General features: G+C 40.8%; 2 protein-coding genes across 6 annotated transcripts in view; one reads left to right on the top strand and one right to left on the bottom strand.

Moving 5' to 3' along the window:
• The first annotated feature begins 547 nt into the window (after positions 1-547).
• Positions 548-15,516, top strand: kctd3 (potassium channel tetramerization domain containing 3). The gene is made up of 19 exons (XM_079665537.1): positions 548-1,102; positions 1,426-1,479; positions 2,521-2,566; positions 2,879-2,952; positions 3,066-3,124; positions 3,863-3,943; positions 4,135-4,290; positions 6,163-6,253; positions 6,706-6,896; positions 7,012-7,127; positions 7,380-7,467; positions 7,929-8,045; positions 8,220-8,390; positions 8,488-8,643; positions 10,265-10,361; positions 10,494-10,687; positions 10,897-11,035; positions 11,250-11,372; positions 11,819-15,516. The coding sequence occupies exons 1-19, from the start codon at positions 1,032-1,034 to the stop codon at positions 12,399-12,401; spliced, it is 2,607 nt and encodes an 868-aa protein (XP_079521663.1). The 5' UTR covers positions 548-1,031; the 3' UTR covers positions 12,402-15,516.
• A 3,117-nt stretch (positions 15,517-18,633) lies between these two features.
• The window catches only part of ush2a (Usher syndrome 2A (autosomal recessive, mild)), a 188,567-nt gene continuing 185,912 nt past the window's right edge, over positions 18,634-21,288 (bottom strand). For 4 of the 5 annotated variants that reach the window (XM_079666927.1, XM_079666930.1, XM_079666928.1 and 1 more), the window contains 4 exons: positions 21,205-21,288; positions 20,281-20,346; positions 19,585-19,764; positions 18,634-19,038 (listed from right to left, as the gene is read on the bottom strand). The exon at positions 21,205-21,288 is cut by the window's right edge and continues 4 nt beyond it. In XM_079666927.1, the coding sequence (XP_079523053.1) occupies positions 18,949-19,038; positions 19,585-19,764; positions 20,281-20,346; positions 21,205-21,288 (420 nt within the window). In that variant the 3' untranslated portion in view covers positions 18,634-18,948. The remainder of the gene's footprint in view (positions 19,039-19,584; positions 19,765-20,280; positions 20,347-21,204) is intronic. The other variant, XM_079666929.1, reaches the window with a different exon arrangement.

The following is a 21,288-nucleotide window of genomic DNA, read 5'->3' as shown; positions in this document are numbered from 1 at the left end:
CTTGTTTGCGTGAAGAAAACGCAGCGGTGTAGAGTTACCCTCACCAGACCACCAACATAAGCACAATAAATTAAGTTGAAATTATAAAATTACATTGAATACCAGGGTAAATGTTTCCCTTTAGTAGTGCTATATTATTATTATTATTATTATTATTATTATTATTATTATTATTATATTCAAACAATGCTTTAAAGGTGTATCACATTCTGTAAAGTCGACCACATAATACTTTAAAAAAAAGCTATAACTCTAGCAACGCAACGTATTAAACCATTATATAATTGAATTGGTGCTCTACAAAACCCCGGAGAGAAGAAAAGTGAATATAGTACGTGTTCTGTCCCTTTTAAGTACAGTTGCCGTCCAAGTGTTATTTTACTCAAATCAAGCGCTCTCAAGTCCATTTGGGTCTGATGCGACCAAGATAGTTCACGTCCATAATGCTCTTTGAAGGTTGCAGATAGCCTAAGGGCCTACTGTTACATCTATGTAAGTGTCTATATCTAACGAAGCGATTTCACTAACCACTGACCGCTTATATTTAATGCAGAATTCCTATTTTAAGTATTAATTTTTCCAACAAAATAAGTTTATAGGGGTTCAATATCTGTCGTTTAGGTGAAACCGGAAGTTGTCAGAGGTGAACGCTCTCGCCTAACTTGTATACGGGTTGTACAGCTGTTTCACGTTGCTAATATTCTGCGCAAGATGTTATCCACGATTTACATGCAAGGCAGTGATGCAAACTAGCTCGCTGGAAAATAAAGGAATTGTTGTGTGGCTGCCTTTTGGATAAAAAGGCCCCCTGTTTCCCCTCGCCCACTATGCGGAGGCTTCAAGATACCGAGGCTGTCCGTATAGATCGTTTATATTTAATGGAAGGTGGGACGAAGGAGAGGTTGTGAGGCTGGGGACAGACGGGACATCGGCTGGGCTGAGGAGTGTTAGCAAGCTAGCTGTCGTCGTGACAGTAACAATTATAACGAAACAGTGACTTTCCCGTACAACAACCCAGTGGCTCGGTCATCATGGCTACGAATGGCATCAACTTAACGCCTGGGATGGGAGAGATCATTCAGCTAAATGTCGGTGGGACAAGGTAATCATCAACAGGACAGATGATGGTCGTCATTGGGACATTGAGCTCTGTCTACCTACGTGTATGATGATATTGACAATATTTATGGTCAAGCAGTCATGGTTGTAGCTGAAGTAGATACAGCATTCAAGGTTATGTCCTTATTATATATGCACTATTCACTCTCATTTAATCTGACTTTAGGCTACTGTACATCTACAAGGCAATTCCTTTTCTGGCATGCCATTACCATCTAACATTGTCATGCCAAAGAGTGAACTGACCCTACATTTTCCTTCTAACAGTGTTTGTAATGATTGTGCTATTGTGTCTTTATATCTTAGGTTCAGCACCTCCAGACAGACTCTGATGTGGATCCCAGACTCTTTCTTCTCAAGGTGGATTTATTGGACTCTCTTCAAAAACAGATGATGCATGAAACAAAATTGACTCTTTGTGAAGTGTTAGAAATCAAATAAAAAGCAATTGAAACACTGGCTACATGAGTGCAGTTTAAGAGTATTAATTATCAGAAGTATCTGGCTGTGTATAATAAAGAAGGAAAAAACTAAATACAGACAGACTTCTGCAATAAGTACATTTTTAACACATACTGTTCATATTTTTAAGCAGGCGTAAACCTGACACATTTTAATTGAGAACATTTAACATGTCTAGACAACCCCTTGAAAGTAGGCTAATTAAACTGCAAGATTGCTATGGCATGTATGAGTTGCACCAAAAACAGATCGAAGCTCAGTTAGCGTGCTCATGCAAACCGATAAAACAAACCTTGTATTACATAATTAATGTTAAGTACTGATATTCCATTATCTCATCCCTGTCTTGCTTCATACTTCCAACATTCTGGTGATTGTAAATGTCAGGGGATTACAAATGTGGTCCGCTTTATATATAGTGAGTTATTTAGGTGTGAGGGGAAACCACTGTTAAAGGGAAATAGCCGATAGGGGCTGGGCAAATACCACAATTGGAACAAACTCAAACACAGAAGTGAGCTCACAGTTTGACAACAGCTGACCAAGTAGTGCTATATGTCTGTCAGTCTATCTGCCAGAGCACCTGTCTGCCTGCCAGAGCACCTGTCTGCCTGCCTGCCTGTCAGTCTCTGTGCCCCCAGCTGTCTGCAGTGTACAGTCAATATGAAGACATTCTTCATACACACTTACAGACATGCTGATGCAGCACTAATCTGTAGTATAGAGTCAACATGTAAAAGTCAGTGTGCAACTAAGTGAAACAGGACAAGTCATAGGGTTAACTGGAGTACTGTGTGTGTGTGTGTGTGTGTGTGTGTGTGTGTGTGTGTGTGTGTGTGTGTGTGTGTGTGTGTGTGTGTGTGTGTGTGTGTGTGTGTGTGTGTGTGTGTGTGTGTGTGTGTGTGTGTGTGTGTGTGTGTGTGTGTGTGTGATTTCCAGTTTGCTGAGTGGAAGGATATCCACTCTTCGGGATGAAACTGGAGCTGTAAGTATAGCCTTTGTTGCTCCTTATTGAAAAAAAAACTAGGACAGTCTCTGCGGGCAACATACAATCATTCTCTAAAAGCTTCCAGCTGATAGGACATTATCTGCTGAAAAATATGATGCGTGACCCTTATATTATACGTGTATGCTTAATAAGATAAGCTAAGAAGTTGTACAGTTTGAGACCATATAAAATAAAAAATGGTGTCATCACATTTAATCCCCTTTCCTATTGTGAAATTATGTTTTTTTTAACTACAAATTCACTTTTTAAATTATTTCAATGTCAGTAAGGATGTTTCTCCACCCACAGATATTTATAGACCGAGACCCCACAGCTTTTGCACCAATTCTGAATTTCCTAAGAACCAAAGAATTGGACCTGCGGTAAGAAGACATCAGAATATTCAGATATTTCACTAAATGTTTACTTCAACAAAGCATTATGTTTAAGTAGTAACCAGTCTCACTTAATACTTCTGCTGTGTTTTTCTCTGTAGGGGTGTCAACATCAGCGTCCTGCGACATGAAGCAGAGTTTTACGGGATAACGCCTTTAGGTGTGTTGCTTTACAGAGCTTTTGTTTGTTGAGGAAATGGAGGTAGCAGCCTTATCCTTAGCACAAACATAATGCTACTGTGTTGTATCAAGTTTGTTCTGTGGCCAACTTTTTGGTCTCTACATGTCAACATCACCAGGTAGTGTGTACCGGCTGGGCTTTTTGTGGTGCAATTTGAACATCTGTAGTAAAAGTAAACAAAAATAATGTAATGGTGTATTACAAGGGAAACTTTTCTGTGTAACATAAAATGTTGTTTGGGCTTCAAAGGCCACCTGACCAGGGTGAAAACCTTATTACCGTTGTTTCCATGTGGTTAAACTTCCTGTTTCAGTCTTTGTAACTTCTCTGCATTGTCTGAGCCTCAATGGGAAAGTTACCTTTTGTGTGAACTGATCACCTGCTTAAAATCATCAAATAAACAGAATTACATACAATACACGGCAAAATATCACATATAATTTAAATCATAGACAATGCCCTCAACTCAAAAACAGTATTTTATAGGTCATGAACTTTATGATTAACGTGAATAACAATAACTTGGAGTATGATGTTTAAAATCCATGAATTCCGCATTATTTAATATAATCATGCATTGCATTATTTCAAGCATTACAAGTGTTTTGATTTGTATGTTTTGCAGGAATTACACAAGTATTAATAATAGGTAATAAGCTTCTCTGGTCATCAGGGGCTCATGGAATGTTATGTGTGTGTATTTGTGTGTGTGTGTAGTACGGCGCCTGCTGCTGTGTGAGGAACTGGACCGCTCTTCTTGTGGTAGCGTTCTCTTCCATGGCTACCTCCCGCCTCCAGGTAAAGACATGAAACTGAGTGGAACAGAAAGAGATCTGAAAAAAGAGTAAACTAATACACTCAACAGAAGTTTCAATGTATGTTCCAAAAACAACAGGATTTGACACAATTGTTTTTAGTTCACAGAACAATACAAATACAAATCTGCTCAAGTTTCTATCTATAAATGTCAGTGCATATTTTCTTGACAGCCATCCCTGCCCGTAAGTCAGGCCCTGCCTCAGTCGCCCATGGCCCCTCCTCTGATGGGCCGGGTCCCAGTGGAGCAGAGGGCTTCACCCGCGTGGGTCCCCCTTCTCACCCATCTCTCTCTGGCTCACCTGGAACAGACGACAACCACAAACTGGGTGAGCAACATGGGACATCTTTTCAAGTGTGTCCAAAATGATAAGATAAACTATAAAGGGCCCTCACAGAACACAGACTTATCCCAAGGCTATTGCCAAAAGTCCAATAACACATGTATGTTTCCTGTGATTCAGATCCACTCCTAATCACAATGGGTTCCTGGCCCATGCTACACCCTTGCACCAAGTTTCTTTGAAATGAGCAGTTTCACCTTAACCCTGCTGAGAAAAAGAGAAACCAAACCGTTAACATAACGTTCTTGACAGAGATACAACATGGTTAGGTAGGTTGTAGATTATATAAATGCTTACAGCTGTGGTTTGAAAGTAATAGAGCCTAAGCTTCATCTCAGAAAAAAGAAAACAGGCAGAAAATACATCTTGGTTTCCTATTGGTTATGTCTGAGTGTGTGTTCCTACATGTTTATCTGTGTGTCTATGTGTCCGTGTGTGACAGTACGAGAGAATAGTACATTATAGCACCGTTTATGCATGTCCACATGTGCGTGTGTTTCTGTGAGTGTGCATTATTGCTGGAGCTAATGTGACCTGACACATCTTCCCACTGCTGTATGAGAGGCCTAGTTTCCCATCGGCCTGCTCTCTGTTGAGGATGACAACATTAGCTACAATAAACAAGAGAGTGTGTGCTCTGGGGCCTCATGTATAACGCCGTGCGTAGGATTGACGTGGGAAGGTTGCTTACGTAGTAGAAAAATAGGTCCATACATTTCCCGCCACTTTCCGATTCACCAAACATTGCGTACCGGCAAGGAAAGTGCGTATGGCACTTCCTACGCCGGTTTCCCTTTATAAATCACAACCGACTCGAAATGCGGTGCAGCTTTTGCGGGCTTCACGTGACGCCCATATTTGCCTATAAATAGTCAAATAAACGCCCTTTCATTCATTTTGACTGACTGCATGGAGAAGATCGCAGGAAATGACGACAGAACAGCTAAAAAAAAACATCTCCGTGTCAGATTTTGGTTATTTTGGGGAGGTCGAGATAAATCATATTGTTTGGTGGATGCAGTTTGAACCAGAGTAGCAGCATGGAGGTCGGATCGTCACCAAAATAAATAAATAAGTGGTCCGAAAAAAGGACAATGACAAAAAAAATACACATAGCCTTCCTCAGGCAGTGTGTTTGTACCGGGGACAGGAGACCCCCCCCCCCCCTTGATGAGAAACTGTAAGAAATGATCGGGGAATCCCTCCGGAGTGGAGTCATGACGACTGGATCTGAATTATGTTTTTGTATTTGGCGGTTTGTGTCCCAGCTGTCGATCAGCTGTGCGCAGCGTCTCCACTGCAGCCTGTGCATCTCACCCCCCCCCCCCCCCCCCACTGAGGAGTCTCAAACAGGCGTTTGTTTAATCATTTTAAGATTGGCTTTGATCAATGTTTGAAAAATGAATTCTTCATATATGATAAATGAGAGGTAACATTTTATTTATGGTATTATTTCCACATATTTCTCTCCATTCTTCCTTCTGCCAACGGTGTTGCAGTTTCTCGTCTCTCCCGTTTTTGTGCTTAGTGCGTACGCATGGGTTAGAGTTTGCGTGGAGGACCGCACGTTTTCCCATCAAGTTAGTATTTTATAAATCGCAAACATTGCGTAGAAACTGGCGTACGCCATTTTTTGAGCGTATATCCCTTTATAAATGAGGCCCCTGGACTGATGCAGAACGATATCAGATGGGCGTTTTATATCATACAATAATTTGAAGTGAAAATCACTGATCCCTACATATTGAAGACCTACTTGTACTTTACATAAAGACAAATAATGAATACTATAGGGGGGACGAAAGGACATTTACTACAAAAGTTGTGTGCTTATGTGTATTTTGTGTGCATTTGCAGGTCCTGTGGTTGACCCCAGGAAGGTGCTGATCATAGCGGGACACCACAACTGGATTGTAGCAGCTTACGCTCACTATGTCATCTGCTACAGGTAATACTGCCACAGCATGGTGGGTTAAAAGTAAAACAATTCTCATCCTTTCTACAGTTCATCAGGGAAAGACATTCAATTATTTATGATAGGAAGCTGGAGTCATTATCTGTTGTGTCTCACATTTCTCACTAAACCTTCTATACTCGTGTCAGGACACACGCGCTTTGACTATGTAAATGTGAAGTTAAATTAGTGATGTATTTTTCTTTATCAAAAGAAGTAGACCACAAATTTAATTTAGTTGGAATCGTTTGTGTTTCACTCTGGATCTGCTTGTTTAGTTACGTTGCTAATGAAAGCTGACTTTTCATATCCTACTCGGCACGCTCTTTCAAAACATACCTATTTGTTCAAAACTGTCCTTGAAATATATATTATAAAACACTTAATTATGGCTCTTTGTAAGAATAGAAGCAGAGGTAAATGTGTGTCTGTGTGTCTCACTGCAGGATAAAGGAATCTTCAGGATGGCAGCAGGTGTTCTCTTCCCCCTACCTTGACTGGACCATTGAACGCATCGCACTAAACGCCAAGGTGGTGGGAGGCCCGCATGGAGACAAGGACAAGATGGTGGCCGCCGCCTCTGAAAGCAACATCATCCTGTGGAACATCCAAGATGGAGGCAATGGAAATGAGATAGGTAAACGGAGAGTTACTGTATGTTTGTGTCTTAATACCACCTCGCTGATTTGTGACCGATTTTCCTCCAAACTCGCAAATTCACATTAATTCCAACCTCTCCCCGACCCCCAAAGGTGTGTTCAGTCTCGGTGTACCTGTGGACGATCTCTTCTTTATTGGGAACCAGCTGGTGGCTACAAGCCATACAGGGAAGGTCGGGGTGTGGAATGCCGTCACACAGCACTGGCAGGTATGAGTGAATAAATAATGCACTATAATGTATTTTGTGTATGTAGAGAGTTGTTTGATGATAGATAAGAGTTCTCCTCCTGTGTGTGTGTGTGTGTGTGTGTGTGTGTGTGTGTGTGTGTGTGTGTGTGTGTGTGTGTGTGTGTGTGTGTGTGTGTGTGTGTGTGTGTGTGTGTGTGTGTGAGCATTTGACCCTTCAGTGTGTGTGCTTTCAATTGAGGGACGTTGACCTTTTTCTCTGTATGTGTTCAAGGTTCAAGATGTGGTTCCTATTACCAGTTGTGACACAGCAGGGTCCTTTCTACTGCTGGGCTGCAACAATGGCTCCATCTACTACATAGGTACATGGATGTTTATACACACAGACATACAAACACGTGTGCACACAGGGTTTCCTATTTTTTTTTCTGCCTTTCAGTTCATTGGATGTTTGGAAGTGACTTAAGCTACATTCAGACTGCAGATAAAACTGGCCCAAATCTCCTTCTTGTTGCACTTGTATGTCAACCAGATGTTTTAAATTCTGATTGTGGCCATTTTGATGTGTGGTCCTTAGACAGGTACAGGTCTGATTAATTGCAATGCAACCTCAGTCTGAACAGTCAAATTTCCACAAGTTTTATGTCACTCCGGATAAAAAGTATTCACAATTCTGAGCAGGGCGATACTCTTTTGGACTGTAACTTAGAAAAGAAAAACAGTTTTAATCAAAAAGTATTTTTTATACATTTTTCGGAGTCCACTGGACCTTGATTTCATAAAATGTCGTTAACGCATTCACATTTCTTCTATATCTTTTCAGACATGCAAAAGTTCCCACTGAGGATGAAGGATAATGACCTTCTAGTAACAGAGCTCTATCACGACCCTTCAAACGATGCCATCACTGCGCTGTCTGTCTACCTCACACCTAAAACCAGTTAGTACACCAGATCTCTGCTATCAGTAAAGAAGAAAATAAACGCTATTCACTTTTATAAACGTGTTTTTAATTTAGATTCATCTCGGTAACATTAATCCCAGTGACTGACCTGCCATTAAAACGTCCTGTGTGTGTGTGTGTGTGTATGTGTTACATATTCTCTTGTCTCAGGTGTGAGTGGGAACTGGATAGAGATAGCGTACGGGACGAGCAGCGGGGCCGTGAGAGTGATTGTGCAACACCCGGAGACAGTGGGGTCGGGCCCCCAGCTCTTCCAGACGTTCACCGTGCACAGGAGCCCCGTGACGAAGATCATGCTGTCTGAGAAACATCTGGTGTCAGGTGAGGAAGGGGCATCATCATCTCACTGTGTTCTCTCTTACCTACCTGTGTGTATACCTGTATTTGAAATCCACTGCTGATTTTCTGTGTGTGTCAGTGTGTGCGGACAACAACCACGTTCGGACGTGGACGGTGACGCGCTTCAGAGGGATGATCTCCACCCAGCCCGGCTCCACCCCTCTGGCTTCCTTCAAAATCCTGTCTCTGGAGGAGACGGAGAGCCACGGGAGCTACGGCTCCGGGAATGATATTGGTGAGACAGTTAAGAGAAGACGATTCATATGATTAATATGAGGGAGGGATAGATGCATTCAAGAGGGGCAAGTTTGGGATTGACAGGTACTCGATGTGCAGATATGTGTACTATACTTCTGACATAATTAAAATATGTACTTGATCAAAGAGCCCATGCATTGGACATATTGTCTTATAAAAAAGACAAATCGAGTGCAGTTTTATAATCCAAAAGGTTTCCTCACAGTATTTAGTAGTGGACTTGCTCCATCCAGATGTGAGATGGCAGGCTGATGTGTATGGGCTCAGAACAGTCTAATAATACACACATGCACACAGAAGTATTCACACTTGTATTTCCGGATCCACACTTGTGTTTTTCAATGCACACACAAATGTGTTCCGTTTCATATACATGTAAATAAAATCCAAACACAGGAAAAAGTTTTACATATGTATTTTTGATCCACACATATTTGTTTTCCGTTTAAAACCGCTTTCTGTGCACGGATCGCTGTGCATTCGTGTGTGGGTTTTTTGAGACTCCCCTGACGCTCACCCGATTCGTACTTGTAATTTATCTCATCTATAGCCAATCAGATGTCTCCTCCAGTCTAAGCCAATCACATGAGCGCACCCCCAAGTGGGTAGGATTTCTTGCGTTCATTACACTTCATATACGCATTTTGCGCAGACCGGTCAGCTCGCTAAACAGAGGGCGGAGCATCAGGTGACCATGCAGAGCTGCGTCTCTCCGTCAGACTCAGCAGCTGATCTGATCTCTCTCTCGCGTCCGGTTATACTTCACTCGCTTTTATGTCCATATCGATCAGATCCAGCTCTCCTGTTAATAATGACCGGTGGGGCTCCCCACGTTGACAGTTCACTGTCTAGCACTGGCTTCGTAGTGCACTGATCGATTAGGCTAAGCTAACCTGTAGCTGCGCCCTCCACACTCACAACAACTTCATACAGACATAAATAAAGCAGCTGTATTCGCCATACAGGAAACACACATTTAAAACGGTTTTGACTGCCGTTTTTGTGTACACACATATATTATATTTATATTCATCAATGTATTTGCGTGCATTTCCTGTTCGGAAAGTGGCGATGTACTGGGAGTGGAGGTGTCCTGAGATTAGCGCAGGCATGCTCTATGGACCTGTCATCTCCGGACTGCGCAAAATGCGTAAATGAAGCGCTACGTCGTGAACGCAAGAAATCTACCCTCGTGGGGGCGCGCTCATGTGATTGGCTTAGACTGGAGGAGACATCTGATTCGCTATAGATAGAACAAATTACAAGTAGGAATCGGCTTACCGTCAGGGGTGTCTCAAAAAACCCACACACGAATGCACAGCGATCCATGCACAGAAAGCGGGTTGTGTTTGCAGGTTCAGAGGTTTTAAACGGAAAACAAATATGTGTGGATCAAAAATACACATTTAAAACTTTTTCCTGTGTTTGGATTTTATTTACATGTATATGAAACGGAACACATTTGTGTGTGCATTGAAAAACACAAGTGTGGATCCGGAAATACAAGTGTGAATACTTCTGTGTGCATGTGTGTATTATGAGACTGTTCTGAGCCCATAGATGTGCAGGTAGAGACTGATTGTGTTCCCTGCTCTCAGGTCCGTTTGGGGAGAGAGACGATCAGCAGGTTTTCATCCAGAAGGTGATCCCCATCACCAACAAACTGTTTGTGAGGCTCTCATCGACTGGAAAGAGGTATCATATTCTCCATCTGTATTGCTTCTCTGACTTTTACCTAATTTAGTTGATTTGTCAATTCTTGGTTGTTTTCTTATCTGTAAGCTGTTCTCCTCTTGACCTGTGTTTTAAAATGTGTGTGTTTGTCAGGATCTGTGAAGTGCAGTCGGTGGATTTGACCACCATCTCTTGCTTCATGGTGCGGGAGTGCGAGGGTTCGAGCCGCATGGGGTCACGACCTCGGCACTATCTGTTCACTGGTCATGGCAACGGCGGCATCCAAATGTGGGACCTGACCACTGCGATGGACAACGCTAACAAAGGGGAGGAGAAGAACAAAGAGGGTGAGGAGGGAGGGACGGATAAGGGGAGAAAGAGGGGAGGCTCAACTTAGGAAGGTGACGAAGAACAGTAAAGTTGGAAAGAATGTCCATAGATGTTTTTACTCACCGACAAAACCAAATCTTATTTTCTTGTTACACAGTAGGCTATTTCTTGGATCACATTCTACATATATGTTTCTCTGTGTACTGAAGCTGCTTTTGTTTGACAGATGTAGGCGGGCCTTCAGAGGAGGAGCTACTGCAGCTGTTGGATCAGTGCGACCTGAGCACCTCCCGCTGCGCTACACCAAATATAAGCCCCGCCCCCTCTGTGCTGCACCACACACGCCTCAGAGAGTCCTGCTCAAGGTTAGACAGGAATATCACACACACACCATCTCAAAGACAAACAGCCATACAGATACATCCATGCATACAGTTATACACAGAAATAGAAAACTGTCTGTCTCAATTCCGTAATCACTATAAATAATGTATTTTGTACATTGGTTGTTAACTAATATATACTGTGTGAAGTGTCGCTTGCAGCTCTTACCTGTCTAACTCTTTTATCTTCTGTCAGTCTGCAGTTACAGGCCCAGGAGCCCATCCCTGAGAGCCAGGCGACCTACGGAGCGGTGCGGCCCTACAGAGAGAGCCCCCTGCTGGCCCGAGCCCGACGCACTGAGTCCTTCCACAGCTACAGGTGAAACGATCTTTGTCACTCTGTGCAGATATATTAAAGGTTCACCTCCCCCTCACAAAGCATTCCTCACTGACCCCTAATGGGATGAAGCCACACAGATCATTTGGGCTTTATTTTCAAATGTTTTTTATATGTTTATTCTTCTATCAAGGAAAAAAATAAAACTGTTTTTTAAAAAGCTTATTTTATGTGTAGTGGGCATCACAAACAAAAATCGATTCACCTTTTTTTTACACCTGATGATTTGTGTATAGTATTTTTAGCCAATAAAGAGCTAATAAGGAAAGAAATGAGAGTGAAAAATATGCTTTTCAATACTAGGAGTCAGGACCACACAGCCACAATCTGATATGCTCTTTTCATATAAGCTTGGAAAATACCAAGTTGTTGGAATATTGTTTGTTTTATCTATCCGCCTGTAACTGACTCCATCCATATTCCTACAGAGACTTCCAGAACTTTTCCCTGAGTCGAGGGATGCTGGACAGCACCGGGCCGCCCCCCCCGCCGGCCCCCGCCCAGACCGTCGATGTCCGCCGCTCGCTCTGTGACTTCGGGCCCGACGACAGCGAGAGGAGGGCCTCGGCTCTGGAGTTCTGGGCCTGCCGGTCGTCCAGCTCCAGCTCCAACACGATAACCGGAGCCACGGCAACGGCTGCTGTTTCTGCTGTGAAGACGGAGAGCGGCCCAGAGTCTCCACGGCAACCTCCTGACAGCCCCATTCCAGGAGGTGACGTGAGGCGGAAGGTGTTTCCACAGCCAGAGGAGGGGGAGGGGGCGGGATCAGGGGGAGAGGGGGGGAAGGCAGAGGGAGTTGTGAGGAAGAGAGGAGTCCTGGAAGGAGGCTTTCTGGGGAGGAAGAAGGCTCCCCCAGTCCCCCACCTCTCCTCCGTCACCTCCGGGTCTGAAGGGGGGGGCAGCGACTCATCTTCCAACGCCTCCCCCTCCCCGACCAAACTGTCTTCCTCCACCTCGCCGCGAAACAGGAAGCTCGCGCCCGAACTGTCCAATCAGGACAGCAGCCTGTGACAGTGAAATCCTCTGGTAGAGGCGTCCTGTAGGCACATGGAGGAGAGGATTCTGGGTATCACAGCAGAGGAGGAATATGTCGCGTCACGATCAACGTGGATGAAGGACATTCTTCTTTTGGGTTTCCACACAAGATACTACCACGCTTTAATTTGACTTTATCCCAGGACAAGTTTACTATACTCTGTTTTCTTTCCGGACCGTACTTATTTAAACTTAATTTAGGTCGCTGGAACTCAAACATCTGTGTCACACTTTGGACCCAAAACTCGGTAATCTGTCTTTCCTCCATAATGGAGCATTTTCTCACACAAACAGCATGCCATCTCAACCAGCGCAGGAGTGCATCTTTTTGGATCTTTTGAGGGGTTTCAAGTTGTGTCACACTTGTAAAATCTGCTGGGTACAACTGGAGCTCCTTCTGCCTGATGGGTTAAGAGGTTTGCATTTTTAGGCACAAATCTGAAGCAATTGGCCATCTTAGTTAGACTTGAAGAACTTCTAAAATGTGTTTCTCTCTCTCTGTCGATGTTGTTGACTCTACATCGAAACAAACAACAGTCACAACAGAGCACACAGAGGTCTGCATGGCCTGGTATTGTGAAGGCTGTGCTGCCGGTTTGAAGCACAAAGCAGGCCACTGATGTTCAGCTTGTATCATTAAGGAACAAATGGAAACAAAACAAGCACAGCACTAATAACAGAATGAGGTTTTCAAAAAATATCTAAAGGCGCTTTTCACAGTGTAACACTTTTAAACATATAACAGATTCAACAAAGGCACAGTTTCTACTTTTATCAAATATATAAACTGTTTATATCGTCTAATAGGCTGGTAGGAATGACTTTGCTCAGAAACTGACCTAAATCATTCAAGCTTACATCTTACTTTCAAACAGAAAACTAACAACTAATCATTATTTTTATCAATTTCAATTGACTATTGTATAGAAATGGGTGCAAAGCTCTCCTTTTGGAAGCTGAAACCAGCAGAAGTTTGCAATGTTTCTTTTGCGATTTATGGAGATTAGACATAATCGTTCCCGATTTTTGATTTATCAGAAGGCCCCTTTCAAAAACTCCTGATGTTATCAAGTGTCGCTGACAAGACGTGAACTTTGTTACATTTATCCTTAAAAATACCCTAAACATGTGACCCTTTCCGTAACCTTGGCAGCTACTTAAACCCTAATGTGAATCCACTTTTCTGCAGCCAGAGGCACAACGTTTTTGTTGTTAAGCAATGACACAAAAAGCCAACAGTCAGGATTTGCAGCTCCAGCATGCTGGCAATTTTCCTGGCAACTATTTAACAGTAGCAGAAGAGCTGAAGTTCACTTGCTACACAAAGATGTTGGACTGCAACAACAATGTGAACATGTGTCTCATTCTCACTACAGCTAGCTTCCTGAAATGTACCTTTACAAGTTCCAGATAAATGTTCCTATTATAACATTATACTCATGGTAGCATAACTGGTAAGGGTCCATTTTTTTTTTTTTTTTAAATGATGGCTCTTTTTCATAAGTAAGTCCCAGTAAGCAATGCCAGTGAGCCAGCATGCACACACCTGTGAGATATCATATCCACTGCCTCATCTAACGCAGCAATTTGACGATTATTTACAAATTATATGAAAACAAATTTGTTTCATTTTGAGAAAAGCTATCAAATATAAACAACTAAATCTGTAGTTGTTGATTTATGCTTTGTGGTATGCAGTACATTATCAGTACAGTCCATGGCCTTTCCTCCTCTAAATAGATCAACACAATTTGGTACTTATTTTAGTTCACACATCTAGAAAAAGTTACATTCAGTTTTTCACAGTGGTGCCTGCGCAATATCACACGGATTATTTGTATTGAATAGTTTTTTAAGTATCACAATATACCTACACTCAACTCAATACAAGGACCTGGTACACTACATCACTTTGCTCCAGTTGAAACAGATTTGAATGTGTCTTGCTTTGGATGACTGTTGCAGTGCCTTATTTAACTTGATGACGGTTATCAGTGTGTGTTTTCAGAGTAAAGGATTTAGACCAAAGGCTTGTGACGGCTGTGGAGCCATAAAGGACCTGTTCACTCAGATTGAACTGTCTCGTGATAGATTTAAAACCGAATATGTGGTTTCTTGAATGGATATACAGTACATATTAAATTATCAACATCTTTGGGTGTAAATTGTACATAATCTTGACATATGAAAACTGGAAAGTCCATTTGGTTATGATGTATTTGTGAAGGCCTAAAGGAGAGCTAAAAGAAAAAAAAAATGGCAGCAACCTTAATAATTAGAATAGCCATTTTGTGAGCTCAAGTGCTTCTTCACTGCTTTAACACAGCTGTTTGTTTTAGATGAGTTAAAGAAACCAGGGTAGCTCTTGATCTATGGTACATGTAGCTAATGCTGTCGGGGAAATGTAAAAATGTGTGACTTAAAAAGGGTAAATACAACGAGAAAGAGTTTCCTGAAATGTTGATCATAATTTGCCAAATGAAGCAGCTGTAAAACATATTTTAAGTCGATATTTAGCGTGTTGCTTATCTTCATCATCAGGCCTGTACAAAGATGTACATTTTCATGCACTAATAACTGTATAAAAAGTAGACATATTCAAAACAAAATCCTAATGTGGATGCATTGATGTGTGTGATGGTGTGTCAATACTTACACTGTTGTTCATGACATATTGTTAATAATCATATAATGCCTATATTGATATTACCATGCTATTGGACCTAACTCTGCATTTGCACTTGCACTATTAAGATTAATATTAAAATAAATTGCTAGTGTTTATTTTATATAAAAATATATATAGTTTAAATTGTATTTTAGCACATAACTGTTAGTCTGTCCGTACCCCTCAGTTCCTCTCTGGCTATGTTTACATTATATTACAGCCGGATCCTAGCGAGCTAAAAGGAAAACATATCTGTTTGTTTAAAGTACCGTGTACATTGTTTTACATTGTGTATGTTAGAAATGCTGCATTGTGTTATATTATTATTTGCTGTGCACATCCATGATCAAATATAATGTTAACATTGAACACGTCAGAGCTTCAATGTTCATGCGATTTGAAGTAAAACTGTGCTCACTAAAACTTCTCAAAACTGGACGTGTTTTATTTTTCCTCTAATAGTGGAGGTAAGCTGAGGTTACTGAAATATAGTTTTGTTGTCATTTTCCATTTGCAAAGTTTTTCTTAAAACATCAGCAGACTACAGTTCAGTATTTCGGCTGTTTAAAAGGATATCTTTCAAATCTGCATAAGTGCAAGGCTGAAAAGGATAGCATCAGTTTGTCGACTGGGAATTGTTGTCCTCCTTTAATGTTGAGCATCAGGGCCATTATCTTTATCGTAGCTTTCCAGGAAAACAAATTGGGAGTAACAGAAAACATCAAAATACTTGTTAGGGATCTACGATATTTTAATCAATGAACATCTCAAGTGTTTTGGATGACTTACATTTTTTTATTTGGTCCTTTTGAGAACTTTGACAAGATGAAATCAAAGGGACATAATCATTTAATGTTCAGTTAAAAAAAAAAGTTCTGCAGTTTCACCTTTAAAACAAGACTACTAATAATGACAACAGGCTGAAACAAATGCTTGCAGTCCGTTTTTCTTACTTGTGTGAATGTATGAATAACCTGCCAAAGAGCACGATTGTATTATTTTAACAGTCACAGAGGTGTGTGTGTGTGTGTGTGTGTGTGTGTGTGTGTGTGTGTGTGTGTGTGTGTGTGTGTGTGTGTGTGTGTGTGTGTGTGTGTCTCCCCAGCGCTTTCATTTCACTAACCTTCCCGTTCAGACAGTCTCCTCTCTGAGACGCCGTCTGTCGTCATCGTGATTTATGAGTTTAATAAAACGCTGTGTGTGTGTAGCTCAGGGCCAAACTGTCCCTTACAATCACTCCAGCAGCTCTCTTTTCACAGCCTCTCCCTCTCTGCGTGGCTGACAATAGCTGTGAATGCGGCTGTGAATGTTTCAGAAGTGCCCTTGTCAGACTCTTGTCCTTGAGCGAGGGCACGGTTGTTACTGCCAGTTTGTTAATTTCAAACTTGCCTTGATGTCCCCTGAAGGGACGCGGGAGCAAAACTAAATTACTGCTGCGTAGTTTTGACGGAGACACCGGCCCTCTGTGTGTTTGTGTTTGTGCTGGTGTGTGTATGTGTGTGTGTGTGTGTGTGTGTGTGTGTGTGTGTGTGTGTGTGTGTGTGTGTGTGTGTGTGTGTGTGTGTGTGTGTGTGTGTGTGTGTGTGTGTGTGTGTGTGTGTGTGTGTGTGTGTGTGTGTGTGTGTGTGTGTGTGTGTGACTGTGTGGTAACTAAGTCTCTGTTTCACTAACTCAGCAGAAAATAACAGCATTTCATCCGCAGCTAGATCACCACAATGACCAGACTGAGGGGCTGTGGTTGAGCTAGATATCTCAGTTATGTTCCCAGTGTATTACTCCTGGTTACACACACAGCCAAATGCAAATCAATAAACCGTATGTGCAAACAAATAATTGTGTTATTCTAAAAGTCTAAAAATATATATTTTAACCGTCATAGTAACAATCTTTTTGATGAAATACCTCCATTCTGTGAAGATATTGTAGGGTTTACTAATGGTTCTTTAACACATATATTTACATAATGTTTTTTTTATTAGTGATGTAATGTTGATATCATGACCAGGTGGGTATTGGCAACAATACAATTACATTACTTTACTGTAAGGCAGCCTTTAAAACCAGGAACACACAAAAGTTATGCTATATTACAAAGTGACTGTATCCAAAATCTAAGACAATATTGATATATTATTAATATATTGCTAACACTCAAGTTAAGAGCTTGAATATGGATGGTTTTTGAGCTACTGCTTTTTAAATACTGATAGGAACAACGTCCTCACTACTATCAAAAAAAGAACAAGTGGAAAATAAATGTTGCATTATTAAACACTATGCCATAATAAGAAAGAGGAAATTATACTTTTCTTGAAAATGTACATACAAGTTTTACAGATACAGTACATAGATATTAAATAGATGTACAAGGAGCACAACATATAGGAATCTAATGGAGAAACATTCATGCTGAAAACGGTTTGCTTTGAGGAACAGTGTTCATTTTACAACTTATTTTAAATAATTTCAAGTGAAGAAAATGTAAGAAAACAAGTCAAAACAAACTTATTTTTTTCTTGACCATTATTTATAATTTCCCAAAAAACACAAACATTGATCAATGAATAATCTATAAATAAGCCTTTTTTTGTACAACAACCATAAATAATACTGCCAGTGTAAAAAAAGAAAATGTTATTATAACAATACAGAAGGCTTCAATTTAAGACATCAACGTTACACAGAAATGCAACATTCTGATAAATACTGTTTCTATCATGTTTAGCTTCTGAACATTAAAAGGCCTAATCTGTGGAGTCCACAGATACCCAGGGTTCATTCCTGCTGTAACACCAACACAGGAAGTAGCTGAGATCTGTATATCTTTCTGAAGATGATTGCATTCTTGATAATACTAATTAAGCCACAGATGAACAACACTGACTCTGACTAACACTGACAGATGAAATATGAAACCAAACACATTCAGCTTCACTACATTTAAACAAAACTTAAACTCTCTATATATCGTTTCTTGTCAATTTAAATCAACTACTGATACTGTAAAAAGAAATCTCAGATCGGGCGCTCAAGTCACATCACATAATAACAACAGTCTGACGGCACATCTGTGATTCCCAGCCACATTTTAACACATTCATAATAATAAAAACAGTTGGCATTTTTTTGTCCATAAAACTAACACCAAGGCCATGTGTCTTTTTACAACTAGGCACAATAACGTGATGAAGCAGAAGAGGTGACGGGAATACAAAAAATGATATTATTTGAGACCGGTTTAGATTTAAATAGTGAGAAAAACTAATCTGCTTTAAAATATACTAACAGTTGGCAAGCAGACACAGTAACACAATCATTTACAACTCTCAATCTGGTTCCTCTGAGCAGGATTTAAGATATATGATATTGTATAATTACAATCCAGATATGGCTACTCATAAGCTATGCAGCTGTATGACTCATAACCTACGCAATCTCAGCTGACGGGGTTCATGTCTGATCTGTTTTCATGGATGTTGGATCTCTTCCTTCACTCAAGTTCAGACTATTAGTCCCAACAGAGAGTCATACACCGGTTTTGTAAAACACCTGTGTAAAGTAGTTTAAGAGGAAGTAAAGCAAACATTACCATCCCTTCCCCTCAGGAGTCTAAATCTGACTTTGTTTGATCATTGAAATATTACTAACACTGTAGATGCACAATATTGAGATGTTTCAAATGAAAAGTAATTATTGTTTATCAATGGTGAATAATTCCCTTACATTATATTTAATCTCAAGCATTGTCAATAATTGTCTAAAGCCCGGTATTCAGCTGATACCGCATAGGATTTATGTTTTGGTTTAAAACTTGGTTTACATGGTGACTGTGATACCTGATGAGATTTAGGGTTTCTAAAGATGAGTGTCAGTGAACATGGTGTGCTCCTTTTTCCCAGATCTTAAGGCTTTGATGGCGTCCACAAACTCATCCTCCTCCACATACTGAAAGAAAACATTGGATCACAGTTAGGACTTGAATAATGTCATGGATATCATCAGTTACAGAACGTACCGTAAGTGACAGAGAGCATAGAGCAAATGACACCAGTTGTATCCTGTACTTTTTGACAATTCATTTATTTGAGTGTATATTGTGCACGATATAGTCATCTTCTAATGCTTACTTCTGCAATTATGCAAAATCAGTTTGGTATTAAGAATATATTAATACTAAATGAATTGTGAAATGAGCTTTGCTGATTTTCTATTTATTTAAATAAAATCATTTTAACACACTTGCTCTGACCTGTGTAGCTGTATTTGTGTTATCTTAATAACTGTTTGTACATATGTTATCAAGTTATTCTGTATCTTTGACAGAAGATACATTTCCACTGGTTTTGTATGAATATACAAGGATCAGGTAATGATTACAATTCTACTTGACCTTAGAGTAAATGCATCAACATGTATTCCTACTTTGTAATTACTGTACTTTAATGGTAATGTTAACAAACTCATTTGACATGCAAATACTTCTGTGCTCACCAGTCCAGAGTCATGTCCCAGTGGGTTGTCCCAGCTTCCTTCCTCCATCATCAGTGACTTCCTGTCGATCAGCTGACTGACGCTGCGGTGCAAGGAATGCTGGGAGTAGGCCAGGTCTGTCTGGCTCGGGACCCTCAGGACAGACATGGGGCTGCCCACTATCTTCGTGTCTGTCAGACCCTAAAGAATATTGATTTTAAATCAGATGGTGATCTCAAAGACCATATTACAAATGATATACATTATATTTTACTGCAACTCATTTTTTTATGCATAAAGAAGTTTTACATTTGATGAAGGAAAAAACAGATATACATTCACTGTCATGGATTACAGTTTTCCACCACCTGACTCTCCAAATATAATGTTCACGTTATTAATTAAGTGGAAACCAATGGCAGTTAGGTATAGGTATCCACAGTAGGACACACCAAAAGACTGCACAACATACAGTATCTTACCTTTATGATATTGCATGTAATTACACTCACACAAACACACACACATGCACAAACAAAACAGACATGCGTAGAAGGGCATCCACACAAATCCACAATCCCGTACCTCAGTGTAAACAGTGAAGCTTTTAAGTACAACGTTGCTGATCTCAACACAGCCTGCTACAGTGTCAAACTGCAGGGGGACAATAAAATACACATTTAGGGTTTGGTCAGTAATTATAGAAAAATGTCTTACTGTGGGACGGTCAGGGAGGAACACAGAGCTGGAGAGATGCTTAGAGCACAACTCAGGACAGGACCCCTGAGAGAGGGAGAGAGGGGGGGGAGGAGAGAAGATGAGGATGAAGAAAGTAGAATAGGGTAGGCAGGTATAGGAGAAAAAAAGAGACAGAAACAAATAAAAAATAATTTAAAAGAGAACAAAGAGAAAAGTAAATGAATAAAAAAAATGCCTTATGTGGGTGAAACTTTAGTAAAGTAGTAGTAGTAAAAATAATACAGTAATTAATCAAACGTTGGATAAAGGTGGAGAATCTTGTTTGAGTAGCAGTGTTAGTACTAGTTATTGGTAATGAGGGATTTGAGAGCTAAACAAGTTTGATCTCAACAATCGTAAGTATGTCAGATAAAATGTTCCTACTCCTGAAAAACATCTGTATAAACCGATGTCAGAGTTTGGTTTGTGTAAAAAGATTCCTCATCCCAGAACAGCTTGCTTGTTGTTTCAGCCCCCTCTGTTGGAACAAAGATTAGCAAAGAAAGGATTTCTATACCTAAATGTGTAAAATCTGCAGAAAGAGTTTTGAACTTAAATCGAAGAAGACACTTATGAAACATTACATTTACAGCTAATTACAGACTCAATACTGTGTGCAATCCCCACAGGAGCAATTTGGGGTGAAGTGTCTTGCCCAGGGAACGACATGCTGACTGCAGTGGGGTTTGAACCTGTGATCCCTTGAGCTGAACAACAACGCTCTATCCACTGCGCCACACGCCTCCCTAACAGTCCTGTTTCCACTTCAGTTTTATCTTCCCTAATGTTTCTCATGCTTTTACTTTTTTCTAAACCTTACTACCTCTCCCTTCCTCTCTTCTGCCCCTTCAAACACCCTGTCATCGTTCACTGAGCGTCTGTTTCTCGTCTCTTATCGCTCACCGTGTACATCTCTCCTCCAGCCTTCCTGTTCTTCTGCAGCATGACCAGCGGGGGGCGCTCTCTGGCTGAGGGATTCTTCCTCAG

The sequence above is a fragment of the Notothenia rossii genome (assembly GCF_949606895.1).
Source record: "Notothenia rossii genome assembly, chromosome: 2".
NCBI classification, from domain to species: domain Eukaryota; kingdom Metazoa; phylum Chordata; class Actinopteri; order Perciformes; family Nototheniidae; genus Notothenia; species Notothenia rossii.
The sequence above is the reverse complement of the archived record's forward strand: the minus strand, read 5'-3'. Positions and strand labels throughout refer to the sequence as shown.